Below are 18,471 nucleotides of genomic sequence, written 5' to 3' on the forward strand. Positions count from 1 at the left end.
TCCTTGTCTTTATTTTTTATTTTTTTTGTCTGTCTTTTTAGGGCCACACCCATGGCATATGGAGGTTCCCAGGTTAGGGGTCGAACTGGAGCTGTAGCCACTGGCCTATACTACAACAACAGCAAAGCCAGATTTGAGCCAAGACTGCAACCTACACCACAGCTCATGGCAACACCGGATCCTTAACCCCTGAGCGAGGCCAGGGATCAAATCCACATCTTCATGGATACTCGTCAGGTTCGTTAACCACTGAGCCACGACAGGAACTCCAAAAAACAAACAAACAAACAAAAAAACCTTCTTATAATAACCTCTCTATTACATTCACTTTTTATTTATTTCTTATTTTTTGCTTTTTAGGGCCACACCCACAGCATATGGACATTCCCAGGCTAGGGGTTGAATCAGAGCTACAATTGCCAGCATACACCACAGCTCATGGCAATACCGGATCCCAGACCCACTGAGCAAGTCCAGGGAATGGAACCAGCATCCTCATGGATACTAGTTGGATTCATTTCTGGTGTGCCACAACAGGAACTCCCTACATATACTTTTTTTAAAAGCACTAATAATGGTGTAATTAGCTTACAAAATTTTCATAATAATTATAAATTTTCCCGTTGTTTATTAATACTAGTTAAAATTATTTTTATGAGTTTTCTTTGTTGGGACTGTTTTTGGGTGAGGTTATCACAAATTAGTGCACTGATCTCTAAATTGACAATGATATATTATTTTTCTTACTCTAAAAGTAAAAACAATAGCATTAGTCTTGTATTTTATTCTGGACTTGGTTGTCAAAACTGACTCTCCAGAGCTCACAACAGAAGAGAAAAATATAGGCTACTATAACAATATGTTTTTAGAAAATTTTATGATTTTCTAATTTCTAATATTTGATCTTTTTTTTTTAAGGGCCACACCTGCGGCACATGAAAGTTTCCAGGCTAGGGGTTGAAATCAGAGCTGTTGATGCTGTGAGTGTAACTCCCTTGATCTTATTTTTAAAATCATGTGTTAAATATTATGGTTCTGATGTTTCACTTACTGTAAGAATCAATATGGTATATGTATGTTTTTCTTAAATATATATTAAAATTTTATCTAATCAATCCAACTAATATTAAGTATCTACCATGGACCAGGCATTGTTATAAACTCAACACGGATCAATAAACAAAGCAGATAAAAATCCCTCTTTGTGAAGTTTACATTCTAGCGAGTAAAGACAATGAATAATAAACATACTAAATAAAGTATATAGTATGTTAGAAGATAATATGTGCCATGGGGAGGAAAAAGAGCAGTATAAGGGGAATCAGAAGCACTGGGGAGAAGAGGAAGTTTTCAAGAAAGAAACAAGGCCAGCATGTTCAAAGAATAGCAAGAATTCCTTCAAAACTTGAGCCGAACTAATTCACCTTGTTTTAAAATTAAAAGGAAAAACAATATCTGAAAATTTAAAGAGTGTAAACTAATTGTGACAGATTAGCTAGTTGTTCACCTGACACCCTTACCCTGATCTCCTGAGACAAAACTAGAAATAGGTCACAGTCTATCTTGAAATTCCAGAAAGTAGAATGTAGGTAGAAGTGATATGTATCTATTTCAGATAAAAAATGTCCCACATGGATCCTCCATGGTGTTTTTTCCTTTGCAACAACCCTAGAAGGAACCAGGGTTCCTAAATCACTGTCTAGAGGAATGCTGCTCAGTAAATAGGAACATTTATGTTGGACTTCAGGTATGTGAAAAGTTGATGATTAGCCAGAGAAGCTAGTGTTAACTTAGCTAATAACTTATTTTAAAATGTTTGAAAATATATAGTAGCTTCAAATGTGAAATATCATGTTATCAAGACTAATAATCCTCCAAAAATATAATTGCTCAGGAGACTAATTAAAAAGTTTCAATGAAGAGATCAAAAGCTAGAAATCCTAAGACCATATCGTTTTCACAGTATAGTCATAGGCATACAAATTGAAGGAAGAACATAATTTCTATAATGTTATATAGCATTTCCATTTTTTCTTGGCTAGCCTTTCCTACAAATACATTTTCCCACCATAAAGAAATTAAAATTCTACTACACTAAAATTGTTATAGACAACTCTAAGGCTATTTTTTTTATCCATTTGTCAGGGTTTTTTTTAATATATAAATTTCATTCACTCCCATACTTTATGAGTCTTTCACCCCTACTTTTCTCTCCACAAGTTGCAACACTTTCTCCTCCACCTTCATTCTCAGCAACTGATCTTAATTCTTACCTAAGAAAATTGAAGCTATGAAACCAAAAGTTCTTCAAACCCCCATCCACTATCATTATGTGATATATACTCTTCCTTTTCTATTGTTACTATGGTAGAAGTGTCTACTCTACAAGCTAAGGCCCAGCACTTTAATCTTGTACCAGATTCTATTCCTTTTGCCTAGTATAGGATGTTCTACAAAACAAAACAAAAAAACCTTTATTCTGCATCATCATTTACATCATCCTGAGCCCTTCTCTAATTATTTCAACATGCTATTAATTCTTACGTCTTTTTTTTTTTTTTTAGAAAAAATCTTCTCTTGACCCACTTCCATTTCTAGTAGCTGCTTTACATATCTTCTTCCATTTAAAGTATAACTTCTTGAGTTTCTTTCTCTTGGAGATAGCTGTCTTCACTTTCCCCCTTCTATTCTTCCCTTAACTACCCTCTCCAATCAAGTTCCACTTCACTGAAAATGCCACTGTTAATATATCATCAAAGACCTGCACATTAGTAACACATTAATCAATTTTATCTCTGATCAGTATTTAACATAACTTACCACTCCATTCTTTTTTTTTTTTTTTTTTTTTTTGGTCTTTTTAGAGCTGCACCTCTGGCATATGGAGGTTCCCAGGCTAGGGGTCCAATTGGAGCTGCAGCTGCTGGCCTACACCACTGTCATAACAATGTGGGATCTGAGCCACATCTGCAACCTTGAACTCCTCACTCAATCCTCTTTGAAATAACTTCTTGCTTGATTTCATTTTCACCTTAGCTAATCCTCTTATGGCCTTTTTCAGTCTCTGATCTCTTCTCTCATCTAGGTACACTCTCACAATTGTATGTTCTCTTCCAGTCTGATAGCTTTAAATATGCTATTGACTCCCACATTGATATCACTACCCTGGATCTGCCTCTAAGCCTAATTAGCCTCTCTATTTGGATGTCTATTTGCATTTTAGACCTAACATGTCCAAAATTACATTGCTTGAGCCAAAATTATTCGTATTATCTTTGGCCCTTTCTCTTTCTTAATCACATCCCACATCTAAACTTCAAAACAGATCCAGAAGTTGACCTCTTTACTCCTCTGCTGCTCTCACCCTTGTTCAAGCCTCTGCCATCTCTCACATGCATTATTAAAACAACCTCCTGTTCTGTTAACTTTTTGTCCTCTTTTCAAAATCTGTTCTCAATATAGCCGCCAAAAAGATCCTTACTTTAAAACATGAATCAGATCACAGCACTTATTTGCTTGGGAATATCTGCTAGTTTTACATATCATTCAGAATAAAAGCCAAAGTTCTTAAGTAGCCTATAGAGAAATCTTCTCACCTATCTTGTTAAATATCAAGCCTTTTGTCCGTATACTCTTCTTTTGCTCATTATCCTCTATCCACACTGGCTTATTTGCTGCTTCCCAGATACACTAAGCACACCTCCACCTCTGCACCTTCACATTTTTCGTTCCTTTTGTCAAGAATGTTTTCTGCCAGATAGCCACAGGCTTACTAGTTACTCATTAGATTTTTCAAAAGTAATTTCAGGAGTTCCCGTCGTGGCGCAGTGGTTAACGAATCTGACTAGGAATGAGGTTGCGGGTTCGGTCCCTGCCCTTTCCCAGTGGGTTAACTATCCGGCGTTGCCGTGAACTGCGGTGTAGTTTGCAGATGCGGCTCGGATCCCGCGTTGCTCTGGCGTAGGCTGGCGGCTACAGCTCCGATTCAACCCCTAGCCTGGGAACCTCCATATGCCACAGGAGCAGCCCAAGAAATGGCAAAAAGAAGGAAAAAAAAAAGTAATTTCAGTGAGGGCCACTCTACAAAAAATTTCAACTTCAATACTCCCTAGTACTCTTCCTTGTTTTATTTCTCCTTAGCAATTATCATTAACTAATATACTATGTGTGTTTTCCTTGTTTATTGTCTATTTTCCCTCATTAAAATATAAGCTGTAGAAAAACAGAGAGGTATTTCTGTTTTGTTCATTGTTGTGTGATCTGGAGTTTGGCACCTGCCATCTGCCTCTGCATGGATTAAATCATGAGTCACTGCAGCTGCCAACCTGCAGCATCCCCTAAGCAGAGCTCAAGGTGGAAACCAGGAGTGAAGCATTCTGTGCCCTGGGAAAACTGGAAGAACAGGTCTTCAGATAGATATTTTTAGACTTTATGAGCCAAATTCTTGCATCTCCTCATATCTAGAAAAACACTAAAATCCTTCATGACAACTGTTGTGACTAGAAGTAACCTTCAAAAGACCAGCAGCAAACTTCTGTAAAATGTGTGCATGGCGGCATGCACCTCCCCCTTCACGTTTATCACATATATCTTGATGTTTCCCCTTTCCTCTTTGGGATGGTGTTTCAGAGCTGTCTGAAATATTGCCTCCTGGGCTGTAGTTAAGTGGACAAAAGATGTCATGGTCATCCAGGAGTGCAGCCACTCCCAAGGGTGATCTGGTGAGCCCTAAGGGAACTCAGGGAAAACAAAGAATACTGGCCCATAGCTAAAGTGCACATCAAAGAAGTGATTCTGATAAGCCCAGACCTTTTCATCTTCCCATAGAAACTGGTTTTCTGTAAATCCTTTCTTCCTACCACATTCCCTTTATTGCAAAAACTGCTATATATCCTAGCTCCCTCCTCACCTCCTTGGAGAAGTTTTCTCAGGGCTACCGGAGATGCTGTCTTCTCCCAGGCTTAAGCCCTAATTTTATCTCAAATAAAACTTTAACTCTCAATTTCCAGGTTGTGGTTTTGTTTTTAAGTCGACAGTTACATCCCCACTATCTAGAACTGTGCTTAACTCTTAGGAGACAATCAATAAATACTTGCCTAATGAGTGCTGAATAAATAATTTTAGGAAGTCATACTGATTGAGCCTTTTTTTCCTGCAACTTCAAGGCATTTGTTAATTTTATAAATAGATAAACCAAACCTGCTTCAGAACTGTGAAACTTAACTAAGATGACCTCAAGATTTTAAAAATAAATATTAGTAAAATTATAAAGATTAGCTGTTAAGATGACCTCACAGAGTCAATGAGATGTATTTATTTGCATCCAAAATATTTTAATAGTAAAGAATAAGTAGTAAATCTCAATAATGTGTTTGTGTACTCAATGAATAACTTTACAAATGTGAAAACTTAGCCTAAACAGTTTTCATGAATACAAAAAGATAAAAACAAACTATAATCATCTAATTATCTGAATAGAATTACAAGTTTTCAAGTAACTTGTGGTTACTTTGCATTTAGGCCAAAATCTAAGAAACAAATTACTTATGCAAATATCGAAAAGTCTCAGTTTCAGAAAATGTTGGCTCTTTAGAAAATAAGAATTAAAAAAATTAATTTGATGCTATTAGATTCCTTAACTACACTGATTTTCTGAAATTAAACAAACAGCTTCTCTGCTTCCTTTAGTTTTTGTTTCCTATCCATTTTAGCAATTACAGCCCAACGGTCCTCTCGCATTTTCCTCATAGCTCCAAACTTCAGTGTAGATCCAGGCGTTGTCAGAGATGAAGGGGTCTGAATAGAAAATAAAATCACAATGTATTTAACTAAGAAAAAAGAATTAAATACAGCTTTTGAAATCTGCTCTCTGAAATAAAATTTTAAAACTACCTTTTTTGGTGTTCTGACACAAAGATGAGAAATTGGTGGATTATTATTCTTGTATAGTTTTTTCAATGTATCTTCCTCTGAAACCATGCTCTTAAAGAAAAATGTAAAATATAATTTGGGGACTGCCACCGATAATATTGTATTATTAAAATGTCTACATACCACATACGAGGAAGAGATGGAGGAGAAGGGGGATGGAGAAAAAAGATAAAAAGACTGAAGAAAGACAACACTGACAAAATAAATCTTCAATCTCCCAAAAAGGGACCTAATTTTTGATTCTATTAACTATGTACCTGAAAGGTTATACAGAATACAAGTTGTTTATGAATAGTGTTTGTCAACTTATTTCTATTTCAGTTTCAGAGTCTTTACACTACTACTTCCCCTTTTCCCCAGCTTATTCAAACACTTAGGCTTTATAAAAAGCATCTATAATCCTATAATTACAAACACTGTCAATTATCAATTTATTTATATTTTCCCAAATAATAATAATAATAATAGCTAATAATTATTTCGTATCGTATGTCAGGCAATGCCTTTTCTTTTTTCTTTGTCTATGTATGCTGGTTTACCATATCCATGAAGTCCTTGCCATTCAACATCACAAAGATTTCTCCAATGTTTTCTTCTAAGAATTTCAATTTTAGCCCTAAGATTTAGATCTTTGATCTATTTTGAGTCAATTTTTATATACAGTGTTAAGAATCCAACTTCATTCTTTGGTATGTTGATATCTAGGTTTCCTGGCACCATTTGTTGAAAAACTGTCCTTTCCCCATTGAATAATCTTGGCACACTTGTCAAAAATCAACTCACTATATATGTGAAGATTTATTTCTTGGCTCTCTCTTTTATCACATTGATGTATATATCTATATTTATGCTAGTACTACAGTGTTTTAATTACTAGCTTTGCAGTTAGTTTCAGTCAAGAACTGTGAGTCCTTTAATGTTATCTTTGTTTTAGCTATCTGGGGCCCCTCGCAATTCTGTATAAATATGAACATCAAATTTTCCATTTCTGACAAAAAGGCTGTTGGAAATTTCATAGGGATGGTGTTGAAACTGTAGACTGCTTTCAGTAGTATTGACATCTTGACAATGACAAGTCTTCTTATCCATGAACATGGAATTTTTTAAAATTTCTTTAAGTCTTTCAGCAGTGTTTTATAATTTTCAGTGTATAAATATCATGCCTTCTTGGCTAGAGTTGTTCCTAAGTATTTAATTATTCTTGATGGTATAGTAAATGGAGCTATCTTCTTAATTTCCTTTTTGGACTGTTCATTGCTAGTGTATAGAAACATAAGTGATTTTCATTTGTTGGTTCTTATACCCTTCAATATTGTTCAGTTCCCTTATTAGCACTAGAAGCTTTCTTGTGGCCTTTTTGTGATTTTCCATATATATATATATATGATCATGGCATACACAAGTTAGAGTGTTACCTTTTGTTTATTTGAATGACTTTTATTTTTGTTTTTTTTTTTTCTATTTGTCTAATAGCTAAAACCTATGACTGGAACTTTCAGTACAATGTTGACTAGCAATGGTGAAAGTGGGCATCCTTAGGCATAATCTTAGGAGGAAAGCTTTCAGTCTTCCGTCACTGAGTATGATGTGAGCTTAAGTTTTCACTCCTATCCTTTACCATGCTGAGGAATTTTCCCTCTATCCTAGCTTTAGGAGGGTTTTGATATTGAAAGGATGTCGGATTTTGGCAAATGTCTTTTCTTTATCAATTGAGAAGATTATGTGAATTTTTTTCCTTTGTTCTATTAATGTGATGTATCACATTGATTTTATATTGAAACACCTTGGCATTTCTTGGATAAATCTCATTTGGTCAAGGTGAATGATCCTTTTAAAATGCTATTGTATTTGACTTGCTAATATTTTGTTGAGGATTTTTGCATCTACATTCAAAAAGAATAATGGTCTGCAATTTTGCTTTCTTGTGATATCCTTATCTGGCCTTGGTATCAAGGTAATGCTACTCTTATTGAATGAATTACAATTCAATTTTTTGGAAGAGTTTGAGAAGGATTGGTGTTAGGTCTTTAAGTGTTTGATAAAAATCACCAATAAAATCATCATCTGGTCCAGCACTTTGTTGGGAGGTTCTGGGTTACTAAATGAAATTCTGCATGTTATAGGTCTGATGAGATTTTTTTGCTTCTTCTTGAGGCATTTAGGTAATTTATGTTTCAAGTAATTTCTCCATTTGTTTATTTCTTCTATATTACCAAATTTGTTATTATGTAATTATTCACAGTATTCTTTATATCTCTGAAATTTCTGATGTTAGTTATTTGCATCTCTTTTTTTGGGGTCAGTATAATTAAAAATTTGTTAATTTTGTTGATGTTTTCATAGAAACAAATTTTGGATTCATTGATTTTTTTTTCCTGCTGTGTTCTTTTCTCTAATTTGCTTATCTCCACTCTAACCTTCTCTCTTTGGATTTAGTTTGATTTTTTTTCATAGCTCCACAAGGAGTAAAAATAGTTTATTGATTTTTTTCTTTTTCAATCTAGGAATTTATAGCTATACATTCCTTTTGAGCAGTTTTTTTCTGTCTCACATAGGTTTTGGTGTATAGTTTTCATTTCATTCATCACTAAGTCAAAACTCCCTTGTGAAATCTTCTCATGTCCATTGGTTAGTAGTGTGTTAACTTACTAAATTCATGAATTTTTTAATGTTCCTTATTGATTTCTAACTTCATCTCTTTGTAGTCTGAGAAAATACTTAATATGATGCCTATCTTTTTAAATCTATTGAGACTTATTTTGGGACCTATATGGTCTATCCTGGAAAATGTCCATATGTACTTTAGTAGGATCTATATTCTGCTGTTGGACTGAGAGTTCTATACATGTCTGTTAAATGTTTGGTTTGTGTTGTTCCAGTTTTCCATTTCCTTATTTATCTTCTGTCTAGTTGTTTTATACATTATTAAAGGTGGGGTATTGAAGTATTCAACTATTAATGTATAACAGTCTATTTCGCTATTCAATTCTATAAAGCTTTTGCTTCATATATTTTAAGGGTCTTTTATTATGTGTGTAAATGTAAAAATGCCATAGTTTCTTGCTGTATTGAACCTTTTAAAAATATATAATGTCCTTATTTTCTTATAGTTTTTGATTTAAAACTCTATTTTGTCAGATACTACCACATCTTTTTTGGTTATTATTTGTATGAATATCTTTTTCCATACATTCACATGTAGCCAATTTAGATCTACCATTAGTCTCTACTAGATATATATATATATAATTATATATATATAATTTTAAAAACCCAAAATCAATTCTGCCAACCTATGTTTCCTTATTGGAGAATATAATCAATTTACATTTAAGCTAATTACTGAGTAAGAATAGATTAAAAAGGGAGTTCCCTTTGTGGCTCAGTGGGTTACCAACATGACTAGTATCCATGAGGGTAAGGGTTTGATCCATGGTCTTGCTCAGTGGGTTAAGGATCTGGCATTGCCACAAGCTGTGGTGTAGGACACAGACATGGCTCAGATCCTGCATTGCTGAAGCTGTGGTATAGGCTGGTAGCTGCAGCTCCAATTTGACCCCTAGCCTGGGAACTTCCAAATGCCACAGGTGTGGCCCTAAAAAGGAAAAAAAAAAAAAAAAAAAAAAGGTAGACCAACTTTTGCCTTTCTTGATATTTGTTTTCTATAAGGTTTAAATGGATTTTTGTTGTTCTTTTGTCACTCATTTTCTCCATTACTGTCTTCTTTTGTATTTAGGTGACTTTTTTTGGCATTTAAATGTTTTTATTCCTTTCTCATGTCCATTTGTGTATGTTCTATAGATTTTTTTTGTGGTTATTATGGGGATTATGTTTAATAACCAAACATTATAGTATCTATTTTAAATTTATATGAACTTCACTTCAATAGCCCACACAAACTGCTCTTATACAGCTACATTCCCCATTGCTGATATCAAAAATTACATCTTGGAGTTCCCACTGTTGGGCAATGGGATCAGCAGCATCTTGGGAGCTCTGGGGCACAAATTCCATCCATGGCCCAGCACAGTGGGTTAAGAATCTGGGAGTTGCCAAAGCTGCAGCTTAGGTTGCAATTGCAGCTTGGATATGATCCCTGGCCAGGAACTCCATGTGCCACAGGGCAGTCAAAAATGAAAAAAAAAAAATCACATCTTTATATATTGTGTTCCTAGTAACATAGATTAATAATTTTTATGCACTTGTCTATTAAATGTAGAAAATAAAAAGTGAAGATAGAAACCGAAATTATAAGAACTCCAGCTTTTGTAATTTCCCATGTATTTAACTTTAGCAGAGATCTTTTATTTTTATTTTTTTGTCTTTCTACTTTTTCTAGGGCTGCTCCCATGGCATATGGAGGTTCCCAGGCTAGAGGTCTAATTGGAGCTGTAGCTGTTGGCCTACACCAGAGCCACAGCAACGCGGGATGTGAGCCACATCTGCAACCTACACCACAGCTCACAGCAACGCCAGATCCTTAACCCACTGAGAAAGGCCAGGGATCAAACCCACAACCTCATCATTCCTAGTCGGATTCGTTAACCACTGAGCCATGACAGGAACTCTGGTGGCATCCTTTCATTTCAACCTGAACAACTCCTTTCAGCATTTCTTGACAAGAAGGTCTGGTGGCAACTTAGAATAGCTTTGTTTATCTGAGAATATCTTAATTTCTCCACCATTTTTGAAGGAAAGTTTTGTCAGATACTGAATTCTTAGTTAACAACTTTTTTTTCTTTCAGCAACTTGAATATATAAAACCTGCTGCCTTCTGGCCTCCAAGGTTTTTGATGAGGAATCAGCTGATAATCCTACTGAGGGTAACTTGTATGTGGTAGGTTGATTCTCTCTTGCTGCTTTCAAGATTTTGTCTTTCAATAGGTTATGTGTTTTCATGTGAGTCTATTTGAGTCCACCCACTTAGAATTCATTGAGCTTCTTGGATTTGTAGACTAATTTATTTCATTAAGATTTGAAAATTTTTCAGACATTTCTTCAACTATCCTTTCTCTTCCTTCTTGGACTTCCACACCAACATACTGACCTTTTCATGGTGTCCCACAAGTCTCTGTTCACTTTTCTTCATTCTTTTTTCTGTGCTCATATTCAATAGTTTATTTCCCTGTCTTCAAATTTATAAATTATTTCTTCTGCTTACTTATATCTGCTTTTGAATCCCCTAATACACCTTTCATTTCAATTACTTTACTTTCAATTGTAAACTTTCTTCTTGGTTCTTTATATAATTTCTCTTTATTGGTATTCTCACTTTATTCATACATTTTTCTGCCTTTGTCTATGTCTTCCTTTAGCTCTTTGAACATCTTTAACACAGTTGTTTTAAAGTCTTTGTCTAGGAAGTCTAATAACTGAGGTTCCTCAAGAACATTCTGTTGATAGCTTTTGTTCCTCAGTAGGCCATACCTTCCTTTTCTTTGCATGCCTTGTGATTTTTTTGTTGTTGTTGTTGAAAACTAGATTTTCTTAATATTGTAAACTAAAATATCTGCAAATGAAATTCTTCCTCTTCCCCAGGGTCTCTTATTTATATAGATTTGTTTTGCTTTTTGTTTTAATGTTGAAGGTATCTCTGTGCCTCAGATAAGCCTGTGGTGAAAATTTCAGATCTAAGATTTTTTCTGAGCCTGTGTCTTTCCCTAGGCATATATAATAGCTTTCTAAATGCCCTGTAAAGGTGATTGATTTTGAATGTTCTAATCCTTAAATGTCTGGGTCCTCAAAGAGGGGGGAAAAAAAGAGATAAGTACAGTTTGTTTAAATCCTCTTGAAGACACTTCAGCCAGTTAGGTTTAAACAAGCAGCCAGTTTCTGTTATCTGTATCTCAATGATAAGAAGGAGCAATCAGCAATCAGAACACTGAACCCTGATATTTGGAGGACAAGGTCCTTATTGGTCACCCTGGCTCCAGCAATACATGAGCACAGCTGCCTATCACATGGCTATGGGTTGGGTGATACATAGCTACTACTACTTTAAATGCTGACATTGATCAAAATTAACCATAATTTTACTTGCCAAGTTTCCCTCTGGAAGGCACAAGCATTCAAATAATCATCAGAGTTCCAAAATAAACTACTTTAGACAGCTTCTACAAGTACAACTGTTGTCTGGTGGAGAAATGGACTCCTGGCATTTCCTAATCCACTACCTTCAATTTGCAGTTTATGTACAATGACATACACAGGCTATGGAGCCAGACTGTTGGTGTTCAAATTTTTGTAAGGCTCCATGCCTTACTAGCTATGTGACCTTGGGCAAGGTACCAGTGTGACTCAGTTTTCTCATCTGCAAAATTGGAATAGAAACTCTTTCTATACTTCTAAAGCATGAGATTGGTTTAAGGAATAACTGAAATAATCTGTGTAAATTCTTTAAAACAGTGCCTGGTTCACAGTTTTAATCATTAAAATGTTAATCATTATCAATAAAACAAAGAGTTACTAAAGTAGGGCTTTTCTATAAGGTAAAGTCAATAATTACAATTTTAAGACTTCAGCTACTACTTATAAAAAAATGAAAGTAGAGGATCCCAAAACAATATAAAAGCTTGAAGGATCTCATATTTATGAGATATAATACAAACGGTTTTAATAGGAATGATGTAATTAAGAATCTTTGGTATATTGCTCCATTTTGTGTAATGAGGCTTATCTGTTTTTAAATTAAATAAGTTGAAGTTTAATTATTCTCAATAAATCATTGTTATGCCTTTAGAAAATATGGATATGTGTGAACATACTCACAGTAGGGAGCAACTGGTGATACAAACTGCTAGGGGAAATCTCCTCCTTAAACATGCCATCTTTAATACATTAACTCTTTAAGAATCATAGAAATGCTATAGTTGTCAACCAATACCTTGGTATATATTTCAACCAATAAGTGCTATAAAATCAAGGAACATATATAATATACAAAATCAAGATGAGGCTTGAGTAATAAATTTTGTTGAGGCAAAATCAAAAATATTTGCCTAACCTTCCTTTGAAAAAAAAAGGAACAGAAAATAACACTTTGCTGGAAAAAAAGATGGTTAGTCATCTCATATCCCAACTAATATATCAAGTATTTCAAAATGTCATGTTTTCTGAATTTTAGGAGGATTATTTCTAACCCTCATTTTTTTAAAAAAATGCTGCAAAAGCATAGGGTCTGTGTTATGGGAGAGTCCTACTTTTTTAGGTTTTGCAATAATAGATACTATGCACATATATTATGTATAAAGAAATAATGTAAATATTATAATAATGTAAACAAGTAATAAATGCTGATTATTTGTAATAATTTTACCAAAAGATCAGTAGTTTCCGAACTATCTGAATTAATATCAAACTCAAAGACCATTTTTCTCTTTTTATTACTTTCTTCCATGGGTACATTCTTGTTTTCTCTTTGCTGAATTTGTGATTTTGTTGGTGTCTTCACAGTATATGCCTATCCAAAAAAGAAAAACAATACATTATCCCATCCAATAAAACATATTTATTAATAAAGGCAAGTTGATGGGAGTTCCCGTCGTGGCTCAGTGGTTAACAAATCTGACTAGGAACCATGAGGTTGCAGGTTCAGTCCCTGGCCTTGCTCAGTGGGTTAAGGATCTGGTGTGGCTGTGAGCTGTGGTGCAGGTCACAGATGCAGTTTGGATCTGGCGTTGCTGTGGCTGTGGTGGTGGCCGGCAGCTACAGCTCCGATTACACCCCTAGCCTGTTAACCTCCTATGCCGCAAAAGCGGCCCTAGAAAAGGCAAAAAGACAAAAAATAAATAAATTAATTAATTAAAAAAATAAAGGCAAGTTGAAGCTTTAGCAATCGGTAACTCTCCATTACTACTGGCGTATATATGAAGTAGACATATTTAGACAGGTATTCTTCACATATATATGAAGTACATGAGGGGGAGAAACACAGAAAAACAAATAGACCAACTTCAACTTCAGAAGTCAACACTCTTAAGAGAGACATTACTTTTTCTAACAATGATCAAGACCCAAGAACTGAGAGCTCGGTTCTCTCTATAAGAATCCTTAGTGATTAGGAGAAAATAAGTTTGCTTATCTTTTGTTGGTAAAGTAATTCTATTAGTCAATATTTAGTATTCCCCTGAAATACGTAATATGTAAGTTTTATAATTTTTAAAATATCTTTAAAAATTAAGTCACTGATATCAGCAAAAATGGCAGAGTAAGGAGCTCTGGAAATTTGCTCTTCCACAAAGCAATAAAAATGCTGATAAAAGTAGTCAGAATCAACTTGTTCAGAACTCTGGAAATTAACAAAAGGCTAACCACAACTTGGAGAGTGTTTTTTTTCCATAGCTGAACCTCTGTAAAAACAGGAAATTAATGGTATTTCAACTGCGCCTTATCTCATGCCTTGGTCTCTAACTCTATGTTACCCTTAAAAATTAACAGCCCACATTCCTGGCCACTGGACACAGATAAACAGAATTAGGAGCTCTTTCAAAACTTTCCAGAGTTGTCATTATTTGACCTGTCTAGTGGTTCTCTAGAAGACTTCATTTATACAGCTGTCTTTGCTTGATGCAATTCAAGAGTTCGCTCAGTTAAAAAAAAAAAAAAGACAGCACTATTCACAATAGCCAAGACATGGAAACAACCTAAATGTTTTTCGACAGATGAATGGATTAAGAAGATGTGGTACATATACACAATGGAATACTACTCAGCCATAAAAAAGAACAAAATAATGCCATTTGCAGCAACATGGATGGAACTAAAGATTCTCATAGTAAGTGAAGTAAGTCAGAAAGAGAAAAACAAATACCATATGATATCACTTATATCTGGAATCTAATATATGGCACAAATGAACCTTTCCACAGAAAAAAAAATCATAGACATGGAGAATAGACTTGTGGTTGCCAAGGAGAAGGGAGAGGGAGTGGAATGGACTGGGATTTTGGGGTTAATAGATGTAAACTATTGCCTTTGGAATGGATAATCAATGATATCCTGCTGTATAGCAATGGGAACTATGTCCAGTCACTTATGATGGAGCATGACAATGTGAGAAAAAACAATGTATACATGTATGTGTGACTGGATCACCTTGCTGTACAGTAGAAAATTAACAGAACACTGTAAACCAGCTATAATGTAAAAAATAAAAATCACTATAAATAAAAAAAAGGAAAAAAAACTTTCTCTTTGAGGTGTGTGGGGTAGGGAATAACATTTGTCAAAAACAATTACTAAAAAGTGTTTTAATTTCATAGTTCCCTGAGGCAATTAATGACAATTGCAGCAAAAAACAGACTAACCAAAAACCTTAAAAAAACAGTCAAGAAATGAGATGTCCACAGGGGATTTTAAAAGTTCTGATATATTCCTAGAAATATAGAAAACCATGTTCATGGATAAGGCTGTAAGCACAGGAAAGACATGAGAAGGTCCTAAGCTCTTACCTGTGGCTCATCTTGAGGGTCTATAAAAGCAGAAACTGAAGGCTAAGATAGAGTTGTCCACTATCTGGCTGTGTTAAAAGCATGCCCTAACATTTTTTCCTTTGACAAAGATTGTAAGATTAATTGATCTGGACTTTTAAGGAAATCTCTATTCAAACATTAGCTAAACATTGGCTAACCAAGTTGAGACTTTACAGCACTCAAAGAATATAAACTGTATAAGAATTAGTTTAGGAGTTCCCATCGTGGCGCAGTGGTTAACGAATCCGACTAGGAACCATGAGGTTGCGGGTTCGGTCCCTGCCCTTGCTCAGTGGGTTAACGATCCGGCGTTGCCGTGAGCTGTGGTGTAGGTTGCAGACGTGGCTCGGATCCTGCGTTGCTGTGGCTCTGGCGTAGGCCGGTGGCTACAGCTCCGATTCAACCCCTAGCCTGGGAACCTCCATATGCTGCGGGAGTGGCCCAAGAAATAGCAACAACAACAACAACAAAAGACAAAAGACAAAAAAAAAAAAAAAGAATTAGTTTAGAAAAATCACTAAACAAACACAAACTAGTAGAAGCATTAACAACAAACTTTGAGGAGAGAGGAGAATCTAATTTCCAGGTTGTCACATTACATTATTTTTAATGTTTAGATTTCCAGAAAACTCTTAAGACATGCAAAGAAAAAGAAATTATGGCCCATAAATGGGTAAGGGAGCAACAATAGAAACTATCCCTATGGAAACCTCACTATTGGATTTCCTAGACAAAAAAATTAAATAAGCTATTTTAAATATGTTCAAAGAGCTAAAGAAAATCATGCCTAAAGAACTAAAAAAAAAAAAGTATGAAGACAATGTCGAACCAAGTTGAATGTCAATAGACAGACTTTTTTTTTTTTTTTTTACATCCACACCTGTGGCATGCAGAAGTTTCCAGGTGAGGGGTCAAATTGGAGCTGTAGCTGCTGGCCTACGCCACAGCCATAGCCAAGCTGAATCCAAACTGCATCTGCCACCTACACCACAGCTTGCAGCAACACCAGATCATTAACATGCTGAGCAAGGACAAGGATCACACTAACATCCTCACAAATACTATGTTGAGTTCTTAACCCACTGAATTACAATGGCAACTCCAGAAATTATTTTTAAAAGAAACAAGTAGAACTTCTGGAGTTGAAAAGTACCAAATCTGAAATGAAACATTCATTAAAGGGGCTCAAAAACAGATTTGATCAGATTGAGGAAAGAATCCATGAACATGAAGATCAAATGATATAATCCAGTCTGAGAAAAAAAAAAAAAAAAGAGAGAGAGAGAAAGAAGGAAAAGAAAAAAGAAAGAAAGAAGAAAAATAAACAGAGCCTGTGAGACTTGTGAGACATCACCAAACTTACCAATATACACATAATGGGAGTTTCAGAATGACAGCAGAGAGAGAGAGAGACCAGAAATAATACTTTTTTAAAAAATTGCTGAAAACCTCCCAAATTTGATATAAAAATTAATCTACATGTCCAAGAAGTTCAACAAACTCCAAGGGAGCTAGACACATCACAATCAAACTGTCAAAAAAAAAACAAAGAGAAATTTGACAGTAGCAAGAGACAAGTGACTTAGCACATACAAGGGATCCTCAATAATATTAACAGTGATTTCTCACCAGAAACCAGGGAATCAAAAAAGGGCTGCCATGTCCAAAGTGCAGGAACTGTCACTAAACCATCCATATATCTAGCAAAAACACCCTTCAAAAATGAAAGAGAGGACATCCCATTATGGTTCAGCAGTAATGAACCCAACTAGTATCCGTGAGGATGCAGGTTCAATCCCTGGCCTCACTCAGTAGGTTAAGGATCCAGCATTGCCATGAGTTGTGGTGTAGGTCGCAGATGTGGTTCAGATCTGGCATTGCTGTGGCTGTGGTATAGGCTGGCAGCTACAGCTCTGATTTGACCCCTAGCCTGAGAACTTCCATATGCCATTTAGGGTGAGGCCCTAAAAAGATGAAAAAGAGAGAGAGAGGGAGAGAGAGAAATTATGATATTCCTAGATAAACAAAAATTGAGAGAAATCTGTCACTAGCAGACTTTCCTCATAAGAAACACTAATAGGAGGGCTTCAGGCTGAAATGAAAAAGCACAAGACTCAAATCCACATGAAGAAATAAAGAGCCCCAGAAAAGGAAATTACATAGATAATTTAAAAAGATAGTATAATTATATTTTTGTTTATAACTCCTTTTTTCCTATCTGATTTAAAACATAAGACATATAAAGTAATAATACTATGCTAATGGGCTTAAGATGTATAAATAAGTGATTTGTATGATAATGATAGCACAACAGAAAAGATGGAATTAAGCCAGATTGACTGGGGCAAAGTTTTTATACAGCATTGAAATTACACTGATGATAATTAAAGCTAATCATTTTAAGTTAAAGTGTTAACTATACTTCCCAGGTAATCACTAAGAAAATGATTCTAAAAGTATAGTGAAAAAACAAGATAATTAAAATGGTATAAAATATCTATCTAACACAAAATAAAACAGCAATGGAAAGACAAAGGAACAAAAAGACATAAGACATACAGAAAACAAAGAGCAAAATGGTGGCCTTAAGTTCTACTTTATTAGTGATTACATAAAATATAAGTTGATTAAACAGTCCAATCAAAATGCAGGGACTATCAAAATGAATGATAGAAAAAAGCATGATCCGACTGTATGCTATCTACAAAAGACACAATTCAGACTTCATAACATGAATAGGTTGGCTGTATAGGGGTGGTAAAAGATATACCACGCAGATAGTAAGCAAAAGAGATCTAGAGCAGCTAACTTAATATCAGATAAAACAGACTTTAAAAAAGATTATTAGAAACAAAAATGACATTTTATAAAGGTAAAAGAGTCAATCCATCAAGAAAAGATAACTGGGATAAGTATATATGCAGTTAACAATATAGCCCCATTCAAATACGTTAACTAAAAACTGGGGGAAATAGATAATTCAACAATAATAGTAGGAGACTTCCATACTCCTACTTTCAATAATGAAAAGAACAACTAGACATAAGTTTGGCAAGGAAATATAATACTT

General features: G+C 34.9%; 1 protein-coding gene across 3 annotated transcripts in view; it reads right to left on the bottom strand.

Moving 5' to 3' along the window:
* The window catches only part of SYCP1 (synaptonemal complex protein 1), a 138,060-nt gene continuing 124,857 nt past the window's right edge, over window positions 5,269-18,471 (bottom strand). For 2 of the 3 annotated variants that reach the window (XM_021090000.1, XM_021090002.1), the window contains 3 exons: window positions 13,247-13,390; window positions 5,893-5,982; window positions 5,270-5,796 (listed from right to left, as the gene is read on the bottom strand). In XM_021090000.1, the coding sequence (XP_020945659.1) occupies window positions 5,659-5,796; window positions 5,893-5,982; window positions 13,247-13,390 (372 nt within the window). In that variant the 3' untranslated portion in view covers window positions 5,270-5,658. Of the gene's footprint in view, window positions 5,797-5,892; window positions 5,983-13,246; window positions 13,391-18,471 lie in introns of all 3 variants that reach the window. The other variant, XM_021090001.1, reaches the window with a different exon arrangement.

The sequence above is a fragment of the Sus scrofa genome, chromosome 4, assembly GCF_000003025.6.
Source record: "Sus scrofa isolate TJ Tabasco breed Duroc chromosome 4, Sscrofa11.1, whole genome shotgun sequence".
NCBI classification, from domain to species: domain Eukaryota; kingdom Metazoa; phylum Chordata; class Mammalia; order Artiodactyla; family Suidae; genus Sus; species Sus scrofa.